The following is a 20,237-nucleotide window of genomic DNA, read 5'->3' on the forward strand; positions in this document are numbered from 1 at the left end:
TTACAAGCTCTATCCACCTGAGTGGCAACTTTCAAAGATCTATGAACATAGACCCCAAGATCCCTCTGCTCCTCCACCTTACTAAGAACCCTACCGTTAACCCTGTATTCCGCATTCTTATTTGCCCTTCCAAAATGGACAACCTCACACTTGACAGGGTTGAACTCCATCTGCCACTCTTCAGCCCAGCTCTGCATCATAAGTCCCTTTGCAGCCGACAACAGCCCTCCTCACTATCCACAACTCCACCAATCTTCGTATCATCTGCAAATTTACTGACCCACCCTTCGACTCCCTCTTCTAAGTCATTAATAAAAATTACAAACAGCAGAGGACCCAGAACTGATCCCTGCGGAACTCCACTTGTAACTGGGCTCCAGGCTGAATATTTACCATCTACTACCACTCTCTGACTTCGACCGGTTAGCCAGCTTTCTATCCAACTGGCCAAATTTCCCTCTACCCCATGCCTCCTGACTTTCCGCATAAGCCTACCATGGGGAACCTTATCAAATGCCTTACTAAAATCCATGTACACTACATCCACTGCTCTACCCTCATCCACATGCTTGGTCACCTCCTCAAAGAATTCAATCAGGCTTGTAAGGCAAGACCTACCCTTCACAAATCCATGCTGGCTGTCCCTCATCAAGCAGTGTCGTTCCAGATACTCATAAATCCTATCCCTCAGTACCCTTTCCATTTCTTTGCCTAACACCAAAGTAAGCCTAATAGGCCTGTAATTCCCGGGGTTATCCCTATTCCCTTTTTTGAACAGGGGCACAACATTCGCCACTCTCCAGTCCTCTGGTACCACCCCCGTTGACAGTGAAGACGAAAAGATCATTGCCAAAGGTTCTGCAATTTCCTCTCTTGCTTCCCACATAATCCTAGGATATATCCCGTCAGGCCCGGGGGACTTGTCTATCCTCAAGTTGTTCAAAATGTCCAACACATCTTCCTTCCTAACAAGTATCTCTTCTAGCTTACCAGTCCGTTTCACACTCTCCTCTTCAACAATACGGTCCCTCTCGTTTGTAAATACTGAAGTACTCATTCAAGACCTCTCCGATCTCTTCTGACTCAATACTACTGTCACTACTGTCCTTGATCGGACCTACCCTCGTTCTCGTCATTCTCATGTTTCTCACAAACACATAAAATGCCTTGGGGTTATCCTTGATCCTATCTGTCAAAGATTTTTCATGCCCTCTCTTAGCTCTCCTAATCCCTTTCTTCAGCTCCCTTCTAGCTATCCTGTATCCCTCCAATGCTCTGTCTGAACCTTGTTTCCTCAACCTTATGTAAGCCTCCTTCTTCCTCTTTACAAGACATTCAATCTCCCTCGTCAACCAAGGTTCCCTCACACGACCATCTCTTTCCTGCCTGACAGGTACATACATATCAAGGACACGTCATATCTGTTCCATGAAAAAGTTCCACATTTCCACGACATCCTTCCCTGACAGCCTATGCTCCCAACTTAATAAACTAAAGCAGAAGAAACAAACCAACTTTAGAGATCATTAAATAAATATTTTACATTTCTTTGTCATCCACAGAGACACAAAACTAGTCATGTCATATACCATACCACCCTTCATCAAGTTATAACTTGATTCATCCCACCTTGTCTCTATCATTCTTGAACCTTGATTTGTCTTGCACTACAAGCATTTGCAGATTACCAACAGCAAAATCACTGAAGTGAGGATGGGCACAGATGCACTCTGGCTCGGGGATATCAGCTTCCAAGAGTGCCTCAGTACAGGTCAACCAGAAGATTTAGAACAGAAGGAGGTCATTCAACCCACGGAGTCCACTCTAACATTTCATGAGATTAGACCTGATAATCCTGAGCTCCACCTCTGCCTTTCCCCATAACCCTTGATTCCCTTATTGATTAAAATTTATTATCTCAGCCTTAAATGTACTGAATTACTCAACAGACCTCTGTAGTTAAGAATTCTACAGATAAACTACTTTCTCAGAGAGAAAATTCCTCCTCATCTCTGTTTTAAATAGGTGACCTTTATTTTGAGATTATGCTTGCTCATCCCAGACTCTTTTACAAAGGAAGGTAATCTTTCCATATCTACCCTGTCATATCCCCTAAGAATCTATATGTTTCAACAATTCAGCTTTCATTCTTCTATATTCCCAAAAGTACAGGCCCAATCGACTCAACCTCTCCGCATAAGACAGTCCCTCATTCCCTAGTGAGGGACTCTCTGGACTTACTCCAATACCAGCATATCTTTCCTGAGGGAAGTTCAAAACTGTTCACAGTATTCTGGCTGAGGTCTGACCTTGTATAGTTTTAGCAAACCCACCCTACTTTTATACTCCATTCTCTTGAAATAGAGGCCAACATTCCATTTGCCTTCTTACTGCTGAGCTTGGATGCCAGCATTTTGCGATCTATGCCCAAGGATTCCCAAATCCCACTGTTCTGTCTGCAGTCACTCCCCATTTGAACAAAACCAATGAAGTTAGTTCAGTCATGAAGAGCAAAGGTACCACAGCAGGACTGCATCAGGTGATGAAGGAACCAAATAACCTGAGGGGGCAACCTAAATGACTTCCTACACCAACATGCTCAACACTCCTCCCAAACAGTTTTGTTATACTTCAAAAGACCAAGGAAGAAATAGGAAAACCTTCATCATAGAGTCATAGAGATGTACAGTACGGAAACAAATCCTTCAGTCCAACCTGTCCACGCCGACCAGATATCCCAACCCAATCTCGTCCCACCTGCCAACACCCGGCCCATATCCCTCCAAACCCTTCCTATTCATATACCCATCCAAATGCCTCTTAAATATTGCAATTGTACCAGCCTCCACCACATCCTCTGGCAGCTCATTCCATACACGTACCACCCACTGCGTACAAAAGTTGCCCCTTAGGTCTCTTTTATATCTTTCCCCTCTCACTCTAAACCTATGCCCTCTAATTCTAGACTCCCCCACCCCAGGGAAAAGACTTTGCCTATTTATCCTATCCATGCCTCCCATAATTTTGTAAACCTCTATAAGGTCGCCCCTCAGCCTCCGACTTTCGAGGGAAAACAGCCCCAGGCTGTTCAGCCTCTCCTATAGCTCATTGATTCTTTTTCTGTATAAATATCAATGTTGAGTTTGTGTACCTCTCATGAGGGTGAGAACAGTTCCCTTGTAGATGCCCCGAATGCCAGATGCTTTGTAAATCTGTTTTGCACAATCCAAAGGGCCAGCATACTTCTTTTCTCCAGTAGCTGCCTGAATCTGAAAAAAAAATTGGACAACCAGTTATATAGACAAGCTAGTTAAAAAAAGCGAAACATTTAACCCCAAGAAAAACAGACAGTGCGACAGAAGGACCTCAAGGTATTAACTCTCCATGTTGAGTTCTTGTAAAAAAAAAAGGTGGAGATTAATTGACCAATTATTTGGGTACTTGGTTCATAACATTTCTCAGACTCTCTACATGACTTGAGATGCTGGACGTTAACTATACTGATCAGATGGCTCCATGCTTGATTGCTGGTCTCTTTCTAACTGCCAAAGGATTGACATTTGGCCTCAATGTCATTCAGCTCAAAACAGTAAATCAGAATGCTGACTCTTCTTCCCAGATGTGCAGTTCATATTCATTCAGGTTGGGTGAGAACAAGATTGTACTTGGCTATCTTGCTGCTTCTTCCCTCCCACTCTAAAGTCCAGCAAATATCCCAACCTCACACAACAGACTTAGAAACTTTCTAAAATTTGGAAGGCTGTGGCTATTAGAACATAGAATATTACAGCGCAGTACAGGCCCTTTGGCCCTCAGTGTTGCGTCAACCTGTGGAACCAACCTGAAGTCTATCTATCCTACACTATTCCATTTTCATCCATATGTCTATCCAATAATCATTTAAATGCATTTAAAGTTGGCGAGTTTACTACTGTTGCTGACAGTGCGTTGCACACTCCTACTACTACTACTGAGTATAGAAACTACCTCTGACATCTGTCCTGAATCTATCACCCCTCAATTTATAGCAATATCCCCTCATGCTAGCCATAAGAGGAAAAAGACTTTGACTCTCCACCCCACCTAACCCTCTGACTATTTTATTTGTCTCAATTAAGTCACGTCTCAAACTTCTTCTCTCTTATGAAAACAGCCTCAAGTCCCTCAGCCTTTGCTCATATGACCTTCCCTCCTTACCAGGCAACATCTAGTAAATCTCCTCTGCTTTCAAAGCTCCCACATCCTTCTTATAATGCGGTGACCAGAACTGTACACAATACTCCAAGTGCAGCTGCACCAGAAGTTTATACAGTTGCAGCATGACCTTATGGCTCCAAAACTCAATCCCTCTACCAATAAAAGCTAACACACCATACACCGTCTTAACAACCATATTAACCTGGGTGGCAACTTTCAGGGATCTATGTGCATGGACACAGATCTCTCTGTTCATCTACACTACCAAGAATCTTACCATTAGCCCAGTACTCTTTATTCCTGTTACTCCTTCTAAAGTGAATCACCTCTCACTTTTCCACATGAAACTCCATTTGCCACCTCTCAGCCCAGCCCTGCAGCTTATCTATGTCCCTCTGTAAACTGCAACATCCTTCAGCACTATCCCCAACTACACCGACCTTGGTGTAATCAGCAAATTTACTAACCCATCCTTCTAAGCCTTCATCTTGGTAATTTATAAAAATGACAAACAGCAGTGGCCCCAAAACAGGTTTTTGCGGTACACCACTCGTAACTGGACTCCAGGATGAACATTTCCCATCAACCACCACCCCCTGTCTTCTTTCAGTGAGCCATTTTCTGATCCAAACCACGAAATCACCTTCAATCCCATGCCTCTGTATTTTGTGCAATAACCTCCTGTGGGCAACCTTATCAAAATCCATATGCACCACGTCAACTGCTTTACCCTCATCCACCTGTTTGGTCACCTTCTCAAAAGAGCTCAACAAGGTTTTGTGAGGCATGACTTACCCTTCACAAAATCGTGTTGACTATCCCGAATCAACTTATTCCTCTCTAGATGATTATAAATCTCTCTCTTATAACCTTTTCCAACACTTTACCCACAACCAAAGTGAGGCTCACTGTTCTATAATTACCAGGGTGTCTCTACTCCCCTTCTTGAACAAGAGAACAACATTTGCTATCCTCCAGTCTTCAGGCATTATTCCTGTGGACACTGATGACATAAAGATCAAAGTTAAACACTCTGCAATCATCCCTCTGGCTTCCCAGATAATCCTAGGATAAATCCCATCTGCCCCAGGGGACTGATGTATTTCACACATTCCAGAATTGCTATCACCTTCTCCTTGTGAATCTCAGTCCCACCTAGTCTTGTAGCCTGTATCTCTGTATGCTCCTCGACAACATTGTCTTTTTTCAGTGTGAATACTGAGGAAAAATATTCATTTAACGCTTCCCATCTCCACGGACTCAATGTCCAACTTCCTACTACAGTGCTTGATTGGCCCTAATTATGTCTGATTACACCTATAGAAAGCTTTAGTGTTTTCCTTGATCCTATCTGCCAACAACTTCTCATGTCACATCCTGGCTCCTCATAGCTCTCTCTTAAGGTCTTTCCTGGCTAACTTATAACTCTCAAGCACCTTAACAGAATCTCCACATCTCATCCTAACATAAGCCTTCTTCCTCTTGACAAGAGATTCAACTTCTTTCGTAGACCACGGCTCCCTTGCTCAACTATTCCCTTCCTGCCTGATAGGGACATACTTATCAAGGACATGCAGTAGCTGCTCCTTGAAAAAGCTCCACATTTAAATTGTGCCCATCCCCTGCAGTTTCTTTCCCCATCCTATACATCTTAAATCTTGCCTAATCGCATCATAATTGCCTTTCTCCCAATAATAACTCTTGCCTGCATTATATACCTGTCTCTTTCCACCGCTAAAGTGAACACAATCGAACTGTAGTCACTATCACCAAAGTGCTCATCCACCTCCAAATCTAACATCTGGTTCGGTTCATTACCCAGTACCAAATCCAATGTGGCCTCGTCCCTTGATGGCTTGTGTACATACTGTGTCAGGAAGCCATCCTGCACACATTGGACAAAACTGACCCACCTAAAGTACTCGAACTATAGTATTTCCAATCAATATTCAGAAAGTTGAAGTCCCTTATAACAACTACCCTGTTACTCTCGCTCCTATCCAGAATCATCTTTGCTATCCTTTCCTCTACATCTCTGGAACTATTCGGAGGCCTATAGAAAACTCTCAACAGGGTGACCTCTCCTTTCCTGTTTCTAATCTTAACCCATACTACCTCAGTTGGCGATTTGTCAAACGTCCTTTCTGCAACTGTAATACCGTCCTTGACTAACATGCTACACCTCACTTTCTTTTACCATCTTCTCTATTATTACTGAAATGTTTAAATCCGGGAACCTGCAACAACCATTCCTGTCCCTTCTCCATCCATGTCTCCGAAAGGGCCACAACAAGGGCAGCACGGTCGCTCAATGGTTAGCATTGCTGCATCACAGCGCCAGGAACCCGGGTTCAATTTCAGCCTCGGGCGACTGTGTGGAGTTTGCACATTCTCTCAGTGTCTGCGTGGGTTTCCTCCGGGTGCTCCAGTTTCCTCCCACAATCCAAAGATGTGTAGATTAGGTGAAGTGGCCACGCTAAATTGCACATAGTGTTCAGGGATGTGTAGGTTAGGTGCATTATTCAGGGGTAAATGTAGAATTATAGGGGAATGGGTCTGGATGGGTTACTCTTTGGAAGGGCGGTGTGGACTTGCTACCGCACCAACCCATGCGGCAAATTCACCCATCTTATGCCGAATGCTCCTGGCATTGAAGTTGACATACTTCAAACACCTTCCTGCTTGCCGGTGAACTCTTGCAATCTTGAAACCTCACTACTCTGAACCTCCTGGACACTGGAACTACAATTTAGGCTCCCAATCCCCTGCTGAATTAGCAAACTCCACCCCCTCCAACCTGGAAATTGGTACCCCTCTGGTTCAGGTGAAGACCATCCTGTTTGTAGAGGTGCCACCTACCCCAAAATGATCCCTAATTATCCAAGTACCCAAAACCCTCCCTCCTGCACCATCCCTCTATCCACGTGTTCAACTCCTCTCTCTCTCTCCCTATTCCTTGCCTCGCTAGCATGTGGCACAAGTAACAAACCAGAGATAAAAGCTCTGTTTGTTCGAGCACTAAGCTTCCACCCTAGCTCCCTGAATTTCTGCCTTAAATCCCCATCACTTTTCCTACCTATGTGGTTGGTGCCTATGTGGATCACAACTTGGGGCTGCTTCCCCCTCCCCCTTCAAGGATCCCGAAAACACGATCTGAGACATCACAAACCCTGGCACCTGGGAACCAACACATCAACCATGAGTCTCTGACATTCCCACAGAACCTCCTATATATCCCCCTAACTATGGAGTCCTCAATGACTAATACAAATTACTTTTGGTTTTTGCAGCAAACTCCCCCTTCTCTGACCAGGTATCCTTCCCAAACTGATGATGACTGTTTGCTGCTAGTTGACCACAAAATGAGTTTCCCAGCATCAGCACCATCAAAGAATGCCTATTTACAAGTCTATAGCATTGTTCAGTTCTGAACCTGCTTCAGCTCACCTGCTGCTGAAACTTTACCCAAGACTTTGTTAGCTTTAGACTTGACTCTTCCAACACCCTCTTGACCAGCCTCCCCTCTTACACCTGGCAAACTTGGAGATGATGTAAAATTTTATTTTCCAAAACTCAACTTACTCCAAATCTTGTTCATCAACCAATCGGTGCTCACTGTCATTCAATGGCTCTAAGTGCAACAATGCCTTAATTTTAGAACCTGCATCCTTGTTTGGAAATTCCACCATGGTTGTGCCTCTCTCATCTCTGTACAAGATTTCCAGTCTCTGTCCTCTAATCAAACCGCTTGTGCATCTCCAATTTCATTTACTCCACCATAGAGAGCCATGCTTTCAGTTCCCCTAAGCTATCAAAACCCGTCTCTAACCTCTCTCCCACTCCTCTTTTAACATGCTCCTTGAAACTGAGTTGTTTTATGAAACTTATCATCACCTATTCCAGTATCCGCATTTGTGAATTGGCTGCTTTTATTGTATGAAAATCTTGTTAAGTGACTTGGGATGTTTCAATGTTGTTACAACCTGGTAAGGGACTGTTAACACTGAAACAGAAGCTCAAACATCTGGTCACAGTTCATAGAACTAAGCTACAAGATTTGTTTTTACAACAGAACAAATGTTTGCATGTAAAACAAATTCAAAACAAAGGTGATTATATTAACACTGTAACTTATGCCTATACATTCCAGTCCCTTAGGTTTACTGTTAGGCTAGAGGGAGAAGTTAAATATTTTGAAGTTATGTAGCCTTTTGAAGTAAAACTTGTAATATCGTTTTTCAGTTTGCACATGACACCAAAATTGGAGGTGTAGTGGACAGTGAAGAGGGTTACCTCAGATTACAACAGGATCTTGACTAGATGGGCCAATGGGCTGAAAAGTGGCTGATGGAGTTAAAGTTAGATAAATGCGAGGTGCTGCATTTTAGGAAAGCAAATCTTAGTGGGACTTGTACACTTAATAGTAAGGTCCTAGGGAGTATTGCTGAACAAAGAGACCTTGGAGTGCAGGTTCATAGCTCCTTGAAAGTGGAGTCGCAGGTAGAAAGGATAGTGAAGAAGGCGTTTGGTATGCTTTCCTTTATTGGTCAGAGTATTGAGTACAGGAGTTGGGAGGTCATGTTGCAGCTGTACAGAACATTGGTTAGGCCACTTCTGGAATATTGCGTGCAATTCTGGTCTCCTTCCTATTGGAAAGACGTTGTGGAACTTGAAAGGGTTCAGGAAAGATTCACAAGGATGTTTCAAGGGTTGGAGGGTTTGAGCTAGAGGGAGAAGTTAAATAGGCTCAGGCTGTTTTCCCTGGAGCATTGAAGGCTGAGGGGTGACCTTATAGAGGTTTATAAAATCATGAGGGGCATGGATAGGATAAATAGGCATGGTTTCTTCCCTGGGGTGGGGGAATCCAGAACTAGAGGTCATAGGTTTAGAGTGAGAAGGGAAAGATATAAAAGAGACCTGAAGGGCAGGTTTTTCACACAGAGGGCGGTACGTGTATGGAATGAGCTGCCAGAGGAAGTGGTAGAGGCTGGTACAATTGCAACATTTAAGAGGCATTTGGATGGGTGTATGAATAGGAAGGGTTTGGAGGGATATGGGCCAGGTGCTGGCAGGTGGGACTAGATTGGGTTGGGATATCCGGTCGACATGGACGAGTCGGACCGAAGGGACTGTTTCCATGCTGTACATCTCTATGATTCAATAACACATTCCTCTACAAACTACTTATTTTATCCACCCCTAGCTCTTTTTGTTTTGAAAAAGAAAACTTTAACACATCTTGAACAAAGATGCTTCAGGCTCCTTGATCTGATTACTTACCAATTCTTCCAAGTTAATCTGCTGATTTCTTTGTTTGCCACAATGCTCAGTGAGGACCAGAGATTTCTTTCACTAGTTTCATGTTCCAAAAATTTCTGGATTTTGTTCTCTTACGATATTCATATTGAGTTTAAGCCTCACCCACATTCTGTACAGGGAATGTTACAGCACAGTTAACTAACTAACTGCTATTTACTTTGGCTGTCAGTGAGTTGCAAACCAGACCCAACCTATCATTATTGATCTTGAAAGGCTTCGGGTCCCTTTGTACAGCCTCCACCGATTACAGTCTGTCCACTCAGTCAAGTTATCAAATGTCAAGTTCAAGCGCTTGTTTCCTTAGAAGCTGAGATGATAGTCTCTTTTCAATGTTTCCCTTTTCTGCTTTTGGTTTCAGTTAGATCAAGAGTTTTCGAAGTTTCTCCACCCAACATTTCATAACTCCATCACTTCTCTTCTGAGTTTGTATCTGTAATAACCGCCCAGTTTGCTTTCATTGCAGTCAACCAATTTTCTGCAGTTGAAACTTTTAATTCTTAAAGCAACAAATTAGACTGTACTCGAAAATATATGAACCATAAACTCGAGATTCATAACACTGTTAAATGCAGTACATAAATGCAAGGTGCTGTTGTTATGCTCTAATGTTGTATTTCAAGAAGACAAAACTTTTGTTATTTCTTCCCTACCTGTAGTACCAGATGGGGAGGTGATGACCTAGTGGTATTACCGCTGAATTGCTAATCCAGAGACCTAGTTATTCTGGGTGCCTGGGTTCAAATCCTACATGACAGATAGCAGAATCTGAATTCAATAAATATCCGGAATTAAGAGTCTAATGATGACCGTGAATCCATTGTTGATTCTTAGAAAAACCCACCCACTTAGAATAACCTTTAGGAAAGGAAATTAAAGTCTGGCCTGCTCATGACCCCAGAAGTGCAGCAATTTGGTTGACTTTTAACTGCCATTTCCCAACTTGGCTCTGCCATCCTGCCCACCCACCACTCATGGAAGAACAAAGGAAGGGGAAGAGTCCTCTTGTTGGAAGATCACATTTCAGCCAACCACTTGAGCGAGTTACTTAAAATTATTCTTTTTGAAAACAAGTTACAGGATAAGAAGTTTTAGGCATTTGCCTTGGGACTATTTCAAGCTTTTCTTTTGTCAGTGCAGACGCAATCGTCCGAATGGTCTCTTCTGATGATTCTATGACTTTTTAACTAGTAACCAATTCTTACCTGTAAAAGACATTTGATCCTCTCCCCTGGTGCCATGATCACAGTGGTGAAAACCCCAGATAGCATCCCCGCAGCAAACAATTGCGGATACCTGTCCAACAAAACAGACCAACTGTTCACTCTGAATCACTAAAGGTGGAATATCACAGAGATTTCCAAAGACAAAAGTAAGGCAGAAGGCATGCTGTACTTTGACTGATCAGGTGACACAGATTTGTGCAAGAAAGATTCTTCTGAGTTCAGTTGGTTTGTATCAGCTTCGGTGTCAGGAGTGTTACAATTGGCGTCAGGACCATGAAACCTATGTTATCGCTGTGCAAGGATAGAAATATATTTTGTGCCATAGCCAAAGAGTCTATGACATGAAAGGTCTAGGGCAAAGCATGAAGAGTGGTTAACTGGATGAACCACTCATTGGGCTTTTGCCAACTAAGAACTATATATGCTGCTTCAAGTTTCATTTTCAGTGTTTTGGCTAAAAGATGACAAACTACCCTTGTTCCATCAGCTTCAGGAACTTGAGATATCTACAGACATGTTTGGATTATTAAGTCAAGAAGCTATGAATTCAGATAGAGATTCTTCTGAGGACAGCCAAGTAACATACCCATCAGAGATTCATGTTTTCTTTAACTACCTCCATCTTAATGGCATGATTGACACTTCGGATATGGTGTGTCAGTGTTAGAAATGCATTTAAGAACAGTTCCAGAGTTCCTTGATATCTTTGGACCTTACATTTAAGAGGATGCTTCTTTTACTTGTTGTTAATAATTAGTTATCTGAGTGATTTGGTGCCTTTTCCCCAAAAAATGAGCTGGGTTCTTTGACACTGCCATTCGTAAGCAGCTTTATAATTAATTCATTGGTCATTTAGTTTAATTGGTGATTAGATTAGATTAGATTAGATTACTTACAGTGTGGAAACAGGCCCTTTGGCCCAACAAGTCCACACCGACCCGCCGAAGCGTAACCCACCCATACCCCTACATTTACCCCTTTACCTAACACTACGGGCAATTTAGCATGGCCAATTCACCTGACTTGCACATCTTTGGACTGTGGGAGGAAACCGGAGCACCCGGAGGAAACCCACGCAGACACGGGGAGAACGTGCAAACTCCACACAGTCAGTCGCCTGAGTCGGGAATTGAACCCGGGTCTCTGGCGCTGCGAGGCAGCAGTGCTAACCACTGTGCCACCGTGCCGCCCACCTAATCTATTTTGAAGAAAAAAAGAAAAGGATAGTTTCCCAATGGGGAATTAGTTTCTAGACAGGAGCGGGTCTAAATGGAAATGCGTAAACTGGTGCTTGTGTCCAGAACTAGAGGGCATAGGTTTAGGGTGAGAGGGGAAAGATATAAGAGACCTAAGGGGCATCTTTTTCACGCAGAGGGTGGTACTGGTATGGAATAAGCTGCCAGAGGATGTGGTGGAGGCTGGTACAATTGCAACATTTAAGAGGCATTTGGATGGGTATATGAATAGGAAGGGTTTGGAGTGATATGGGCCGGGTGCTGGCAGGTGGGAATGAAGTGCTGTTCTTCCAGCTTGCACTGAACTTAAGTGGAGAACTGCAGCAAGCCTGAGACAGGGATATTGGCCTGAGGACATGGTGGCATGTTGAAGTGGCAGGCAACTGGAAGCTCAAGGTAGTTTTTGCAGACCAAGAGGTCGATGTCCTCAAAGTGGTGTGCCCAGTCTGTGCTTCATCTCCCCAATTTAGAGGAGACCATGTTGCGAGCAGTGAAAACCATAGACTAGATTGAGCAAACTGTTGGTAAATTGCTCCTTCACCTGGAAATTGCGTCTGAGGTCTTGGAGAGTGAGGAGAAAGGTATCACAAAGCTTGTTCCTTATTTCTAAAAGCTGTTCCTTTTCTCAAGGATACTAAGTCCTTGGTTTTTTTAGGGGGGTTGTAAATGCTCCCAGTGTCAATTAGGTAAGATTTCAGGTCAAAGTGATCATGTTTTACAAGTGACCTATAAAATGAAAGGGGAGTGGTCAGCTCTCTAGCTGAGCAGTTCAGTTCAGTGCAGAACTAGTTGGGCGTTTTGCTATGTGGCTGCAGAAAGTCTCTCTCCTTCTGCCCTTCCAACTTCAACCTGTAAGAATTTGTTCCTTTTTTTTACTGTTTCAAGAGAGTTTGCTGTTGTGTATATTCGGAACAGTGTAGATTAGATTAGATTACATTACAGTGTGGAAACAGGCCCTTCGGCCCAACAAGTCCACACCGCCCCGCCGAAGCGAAACCCACCCATACCCCTACATTTACCCCTTACCTAACACTGCGGGCAATTTAGCATGGCCAATTCACCTGACCTGCACATCTTTGGACTGTGGGAGAAAACCGGAGGAAACCCACGCAGACACAGGGAGAATGTGCAAACTCCACACAGTCAGTCGCCTGAGGCGGGAATTGAACCCGGGTCTCCGGCGCTTGAGGCGGCAGTGCTAACCACTGTGCCACCCAGTTCTGTAGGGGTTCTTTATTCTGTTCTTTGTGTTTCATGGTGTAATTTTGTGAATAAATCTTTTGTCTGTTTTAAAACCTGGTAGTCAACTTAGCCATCTTACTCTGGGTAATTTTCATTGTATACTTACCAAAACAAATTGCAAAGTTATGGTCTGGGTTGCCTGCTCAAGAATGTTTTGAGTGGTCTAGTCTAGTCCATAACAGAGGAAGTAAACAGGCAGGTATTACACCTTATGCAATTGCAATGGGAAGGAGTTGTGGAGGTGTGGAAAATGATCGGAGTGGGGGAGTGGACCAAGGTGTCCCAAAGAGAATGTTTCCTGCAAAAGTCTGATAAGGGAGGGGAGAGGAATGTGTGTCTGGAGGTGGCATCCAGCTGGAGATAACAGAAATGGCAGCTAATGATCTTTTGGATATGGATGCTGGTAGGATGCTAAGTGAGGACAAGGGAGACCCTGACATTGTTGTGGGAGGGAAAAGAGGGGTTGGAAGCCAAAATGTGGGAGGTGAATCATACACAGCTGAGGGCTTGTCAACCACGGTTGTAGTGAATCCTCAGTTGCGGAAGAAGGCGAATATTTCAGATACTTACGGTCAGTAATTCTGGTAAATATAAAGCCCTGATAAATTGCCAGTGGACCTCTCTATCAGCTGTTTTACCAATTGCTGCTTGCTGTTTCCCAGCAAATCAATTAACATTTTCCACATTTCCTTTCTGGAGTTCAATTTCCCTCAATTCTGTAAATTTGTCACAACAAGGATATCATTACTTTGTGGGCCAAACAGATCTTTATGGATCACCGCCTTGTGTTTTCCTGAAGAAGGGTTCATGCCCGAAACGTCAATTCTCCTGCTCCTTGGATGCTGCCTGACTTGCTGCGCTTTTCCAGTAACACATTTTCAGCTCTGATCTCCAGCATCTGCAGTCCTCACTTTCTCCTTGTGTTTTTACAGACTTGCCTTCCAAATTCCTACAGGGCAGCTGTTTCTCAGCCAAGGTTACCATTGAAAATGGTTTCTGTTCCTTGTTTTTATAATAACACTTTATTGAAAGCAACCAACATCAAACAAAGCAAGCTTCAACTTCAAATCTCTAAAGAATACTCACGTGAGGACATCTTCAATATTCTTCTGCTGTAGTTTCTTACCCAAGCCAAAGCCAAAGAAACACACAGCAAACATAGGTGCAACACCAATAATTGGAGCAGCCATTCCTTTGTATAAACCTCGAACACCCTAGGAGGAGCACATTGCAGGGTTCAAGTAACATACTACAATAATTTTAATTAAATCCAAATAATTTTTTTTATTATTCATTCACAGGATGAGAGCATCACTGGCTAGGCAGCATTTATTGCCCACCACTAATTGCCCAGAGGGAGTTAAGAGTCAACCACATTGCTGTAGTCACATGTAGGTCAGACCAGCTAAGGGTTGCAGTTTCCTTAATGGAAATTAGTGAACCAGATGGGTTTTTCTGACAATCGACAATGGATTTATGGTCATCATTAGATTTGTAATTCCAGTTATTTATTGAATTCAAATTTCACCATCTATGGCGGCAGGCTTTGAACCCGGGTCTCCAGAATGTTCTTTGGGTCTCTGGATTAACAGTCCAGTGATAGTATCACTAGGCCTTGCATCCTCCTGAAGTCATTAAAGTAATTAAAAACAATTCCACGACAATTCTCCAAAAGGAGAATTTGCACTGTTTTAATCTGTCACATGATATACAAAATATTTAATTTTTGGTTATATTTCCATATCAAGCTTGTAAGCATTTATGATGGAAATCATGAATTTAAACAGCTACTGTAACAATGCAGTTCCAGTTTCTGGCCAGAAGGATACACTGCATAACGGGCTTTTGAAGTCAATTCCTTGCCATCTTGCACAGACAGATGCTATATTGACCAACTACCAATATTTAACATTTGTACAAATATAAAATCAAGGTTGAAAAAAAAACACTTCCATGTCAGCTGATACTCAGGTCTGTTCCCTCAATTTTGCTTCCATGGTACCATTATCAGGTGACATATCTGCAACTATCCAACCTCGTGTTCAAAGTTTGAAATATTCTCTTCCAGCGCAGCAAACATTTGAAGTTTGGCACTATGTTTCTAAATTCAGTTGAACAAGATAGGCATGTTTGTGCGCTCTTCTCCATACCTCACCAAAATCAATAAGTTCATCAAAATATTATTGTCTACGTCACTCCTCCAAACTTTAAAACATACTCTTGTAATTTTTTAAAATGTCCAACATAGTGTGTCACAAAGGTCTGTTATTTGTCACAGGTATACAAATAGCAATGCATCAAACATAAATGCATTAACTCATCTCAGACTTAAACAAAAACCAAAGTCAAAGTTGGCAATGCAATGCAGTACTGGAAAAGTATTACACTATTGGATGTGCCACCTTTTCAATACAGCATTAAACAGAGCCTCTGCTCCCTCAGTGGTTGCAAAAGATCCGAAAGCATGGAAAAATGGGGGAGTTATCCCTGATTCGTGCCAATATTTATTGTCAACCATTACAAAACAATTATCTAATCACTTTATGAGAGTTTGCTATGTGCAAATTGACTGCTAAGTTGCCACCTTACAGTAGAGACTACACTGACATACTGCTGTAGCAATACGTAAATACACTAGAGAAGGAACAAACTTGACCTTCTCTTGGGATGTAAGGCGAGGCAAGTGACTGAAGTATTAGTGAGAGTACTTTGGGACCAGTGATCATAATTCTATTAGTTTTAAAATAGTTATGGAAAAGGATAGGCCTTGTATAAAAGTTAAAGTTCTTAATTGGAGTAAGGCAAATTTTGACAATATGAGCTAAGAACTTTCAGAAGTTGATTGCAGTAGACTGTTCTTAGGTAAAGGGACGACTGACAAATGGGAGGCTATCAAAAGTGAGATAACGAGAGTTCAGAGGCATTACTTTCCTGCTGGAATGAAGGATAAGGCTGGAAAGAGTAGGGAAGATTGGATGAGTTAAAATATTGAGGCTCTGGTCAAGATTAAAAAGGACGCATCTGTTAGATATAGACAACTGGGATCAAGTGAAACTCTTGAAGAATATAAGGGGTGTATTCTGAAGAGGGAAATCAGGAGGGCAGGAAGGGGATATGACATAGCCTTGGCAGTTAAGGTTAAGGATAATCCAAAGAGATTCTACAAGCATATTCAGAACACAAGAGCAACTAGGAAGAGATTAGGACCCCTTAAAGATCAAAAGGGGTTGTCTTATGTGTTGAACCACAGGAGATAGGAGAGGTACTAAACGAATATTTCACATCAGATTTTACTGTGAAGACAGACATGGAAGTGAAGGACCTTGGAGAAATAAATATTGATATCTTGAAAACAGTCCACATTACAAAACAGGAGGTATTGGAGGTCTTAAAAAACATAAAGGTGGGCTTGATCAAGTGTATCCCAGGATGTTGTGGAAATTAGGGCAGAAATTGTGGGGCCCCTAGCAGAGATATTTGTATCATCTACAGCAACAGGTGAGGTTCCAGAGGACTGGAGGGTGGCGAATGTTGTGTCTTTACTTACAAAAGGCTGTAAGGAAAAGCCTGCGAACTGTCGACCTGTTGGTTTGACATCAGTGGTAGGTAAGTTTTTGGAAGGGACTCAGAGATAAAATTTACATGCATTTGAAGAGGCAAGGACTGATTAGGGATAGCCAGCAATGACTTTGTGTGTGGGAAATTATGCCTCACAAGCTTGATTGAGTTTTTTGAGTAACTAAAAAGATTAATGATGGTATGGTTTTGTCTACATTGACTTTAGTAAAGCCTTTGACAAAGTTTTGCATGGTTGACTGATTAGTAAAGTTGGATCACATGGGATTCAGGGAGAGCTTGCCTTCAATGCTCAGACCATTCAATATAGGAGTTGGGACATCATGCTGAGGTTGTACAGGACACTTGTGAGACCATTTTTGGACTACTGTGTAGAACTGTAGAACATGGAACAGTACAGCGCAGAACAGGCCCTCTGGCCCTTGACCCTTGATGCTGTGCCAACCTTCTATCCTAGTCAAAGACCAAACTAACCCACAAACCCTTGATTTTACTAGCATCCATGTGCCTATCCAAGAGTCGCTTACATGTCCCTAATGTATCTGACTCTATTACCACCACTGATAGTGCAGTCCACACATCCATCACTCTCTGCATAAAAAAACGATCTCTGACATCTTCCCCCAAACTTTCCTCCAATTACGTTCAATTTATGCCCCCTTGTGTGCTCACTTCCACCCTGGGAAAAATTCTCTGACTGTCCACTCTATCTATGCCTCTCATCATCATTAGATTAGATTAGATTAGATTACAGTGTGGAAACAGGCCCTTCGGCCCAACAAGTCCACACCGACCCGCCGAAGCGAAACCCACCCATACCCCTACATTTACCCCTTACCTAACACTATGGGCAATTTAGTATGGCCAATTCACCTGACCCTGCACATCTTTGGACTGTGGGAGGAAACCGGAGCACCCGGAGGAAACCCACGCAGACACGGGGAGAACGTGCAAACTCCACACAGTCAGTCGCCTGAGGCGGGAATTGAACCCGGGTCTCTGGCGCTGTGAGGCAGCAGTGCTAACCACTGTGCCACCGTGCCGCCCATGTAATGTAATGTAATGTAAATGTAATGTAAAAATGTAATCATGTTCTCCCCCATCAAGTCACCTCTCATCTTTCTTTGCTCCAATGAGAAAAGCCTTAGCTCCCTCAACCTTTCTTCATAAGACACACCTTTCAGTCCAGGCAGCATCCAGCTAAATCCCCTCTGCACCCTTTCTAAAGCTTCTACATCCTTCCTATAATGAGGCGACCAGAACTGAACACAATATTCCAAGTGTGGTCTAACCAGGGCTCTATAGAGCCGCAACATAACCTTGCAGCTGTTAAACTCAAACTCACTGCTGATGAAAGACAAAACACCATACGCCTTGTTGACAACCCTATCAACTAGGGTGGCAACTTTGAAGGATGTATGAGCATGGACCTCAAGATCCCGCTGTTCTTCCACATTGCCAAGAACCCTGCCTTTAATCCTGTATTCTGCATTCAAATTTGACCTTCCAAAATGAATCATTTTACACTTTTCCAGATTGAACTCCATCTGCCGCTTATCAGCTCAGTTCTGCATCCTGTCAGTGTCCCAATGTAACCTATAGCAGTCTTCCACACTATCCACCACTCCACCAACCTTTGTGTCATCGGCAAACTTACTAACCCATCCTTCCACTTCCTCATCCAAGTCGATTATAAAAATCACAAACAGCAGAAGTCCCGAACAGATCCCTGCAGGACATCACTGGTCACTGAGCACCAGGCTGAATACTTTCCATCTATTACCACCCTCTGTCTTCTATGGGCCAGCCAATTCTGTTTTCAGACAGCCAAATTTCCCTACCTTTCCTAATAGAAAGGACACTATTAAATTGGAGGGGGTTCAAAAAAGATTTATCAGGATATTGCCAGGACTAGAGGGTTTGAGTTATAAGGAGAGGCTGGGACATTTTTCACTGGAGCGTGGGAAATGGAGGGATGACCTCAAAGAGGTTTAGAAAATAATGAGGGACACAGATAAGGTGAGTCACGAAGGTCTTTTCCTAAGGATGGCAGAGTTCAAAACTAGGGGTCAAGGTGAGAAGAGAAAGATTTAAAAGGGACCTGAGGGGCAATGTTTTCACACAGAGGATGGTTCATATAGAGTCAAGAGACTCTAAAGCTGCCAAAGGAAGTGGTAGATGTTGGTAGTTACAACATTTAAAAGACATTTGGATAAGTACATGAATAGGACCAAAGTGTCTGTTTCCTGGGTATTTGATCTATTTCAGTTCCTTCTCTCATCTTAATGCCAAGATTTTTTTTATTTGAAGTTAGTTCTGAGACATTGGTCTACACGAAAAACACAACATAAACTACAAAATTTATGAACTATATAAGCTAATGTATTTAATGAGTGTTTGCTTTTGAGAGAGTAGATTCGCTTGCAGATTAAACAGTTTTGGTATATTGGGTTTGGTGCTAGGTTCTTCATGTTGTCATTTTCGCAGTACGAGATCATTCTCAATATACCTGTGAGATAGCTGGGTAACTTGGAGAAAAATTTGGCCATCATTTGCTGCCAAATCTAGAGGGCACAATGGTTTCCTTCTCTTGCTGAGTTTTTTATACTCCTACGACCGTCAAGAACATTATTACTTTTCTCAAGACTTCCTCGATATTTTCTCATTTCATCAATCACCATTCATCCCTCACCACACTCCTCAATAAACTATTGTTTCTTCATTAGTGCTTGCATTGCATGAATTGAGCACAGAAGTGTTACTCCCTCTGGGCAACCTCCCACCTACCTTCCAGTTGTTTACTTGCATAATCTTGTGTAAGACAGAATGACTGCAGAGCATTTACACTCTGGTGCACACTCAGTTCAGGAAAGATCAAAAATTAGGGACAGTCACTTCATTAGGTGACAAAGGAGTAGCGCTCCAAAAGCTTGAGATTTCAAATAAACTTGTTGGACTATAACCTGGTGTCCTGTGACTTCTGACATTGAAGAGCAGGCAGAAAGTACAACTGGCTAGGACATTTTCCAACAAATTCTGACTCCGACTATCTGCTTTAGCGTTGTGTCTCCACCTCTGTAAAGCTCAAATCAGGAACATAGTCAAATTGTAGAAATCAGATTTGAATTTTCCCATTCAAATGCATTCTATTGTGCTCCCATTGTTTTCAAGGTCAGCATTGGGAGACTTGTCACAGAACGTACCAGAGAAGCCACATTAAGAAATGGTATTAATTAGCAATCACCATAGCTGGGTACAGAAAACTGCTTTTGGGCTATGAGCAAAATTAGTAAGATTGCAGCTACTGCTCACCTCCATTTTCTCACGTGATAGTCAACTAGATGATTGAGCAGAAAAAATTTCTTGTTCAAATATCGGATAATAAATGATGGAAAGCAATCCAAATGGTTCACTCATGTCCCCAAAGGAAGAAGTCCACTTTGAA

General features: G+C 42.7%; 1 protein-coding gene across 1 annotated transcript in view; it reads right to left on the minus strand.

Annotated features, from left to right (window-relative positions):
• The window catches only part of slc25a20 (solute carrier family 25 member 20), a 53,173-nt gene that overhangs the window by 17,144 nt on the left and 15,792 nt on the right, over positions 1-20,237 (minus strand). Inside the window, exons 3-5 of the mRNA XM_043707639.2 lie at positions 14,303-14,430; positions 10,719-10,809; positions 3,152-3,269 (exon numbers count right to left, since the gene is read on the minus strand). Of these exons, the coding sequence (XP_043563574.1) occupies positions 3,152-3,269; positions 10,719-10,809; positions 14,303-14,430 (337 nt within the window). The remainder of the gene's footprint in view (positions 1-3,151; positions 3,270-10,718; positions 10,810-14,302; positions 14,431-20,237) is intronic.

This window comes from Chiloscyllium plagiosum, unplaced genomic scaffold (assembly GCF_037043375.1).
Source record: "Chiloscyllium plagiosum isolate Xiang-an unplaced genomic scaffold, Cpla_swu_hap1 HiC_scaffold_14, whole genome shotgun sequence".
Taxonomy (NCBI): Eukaryota; Metazoa; Chordata; class Chondrichthyes; order Orectolobiformes; family Hemiscylliidae; genus Chiloscyllium; species Chiloscyllium plagiosum.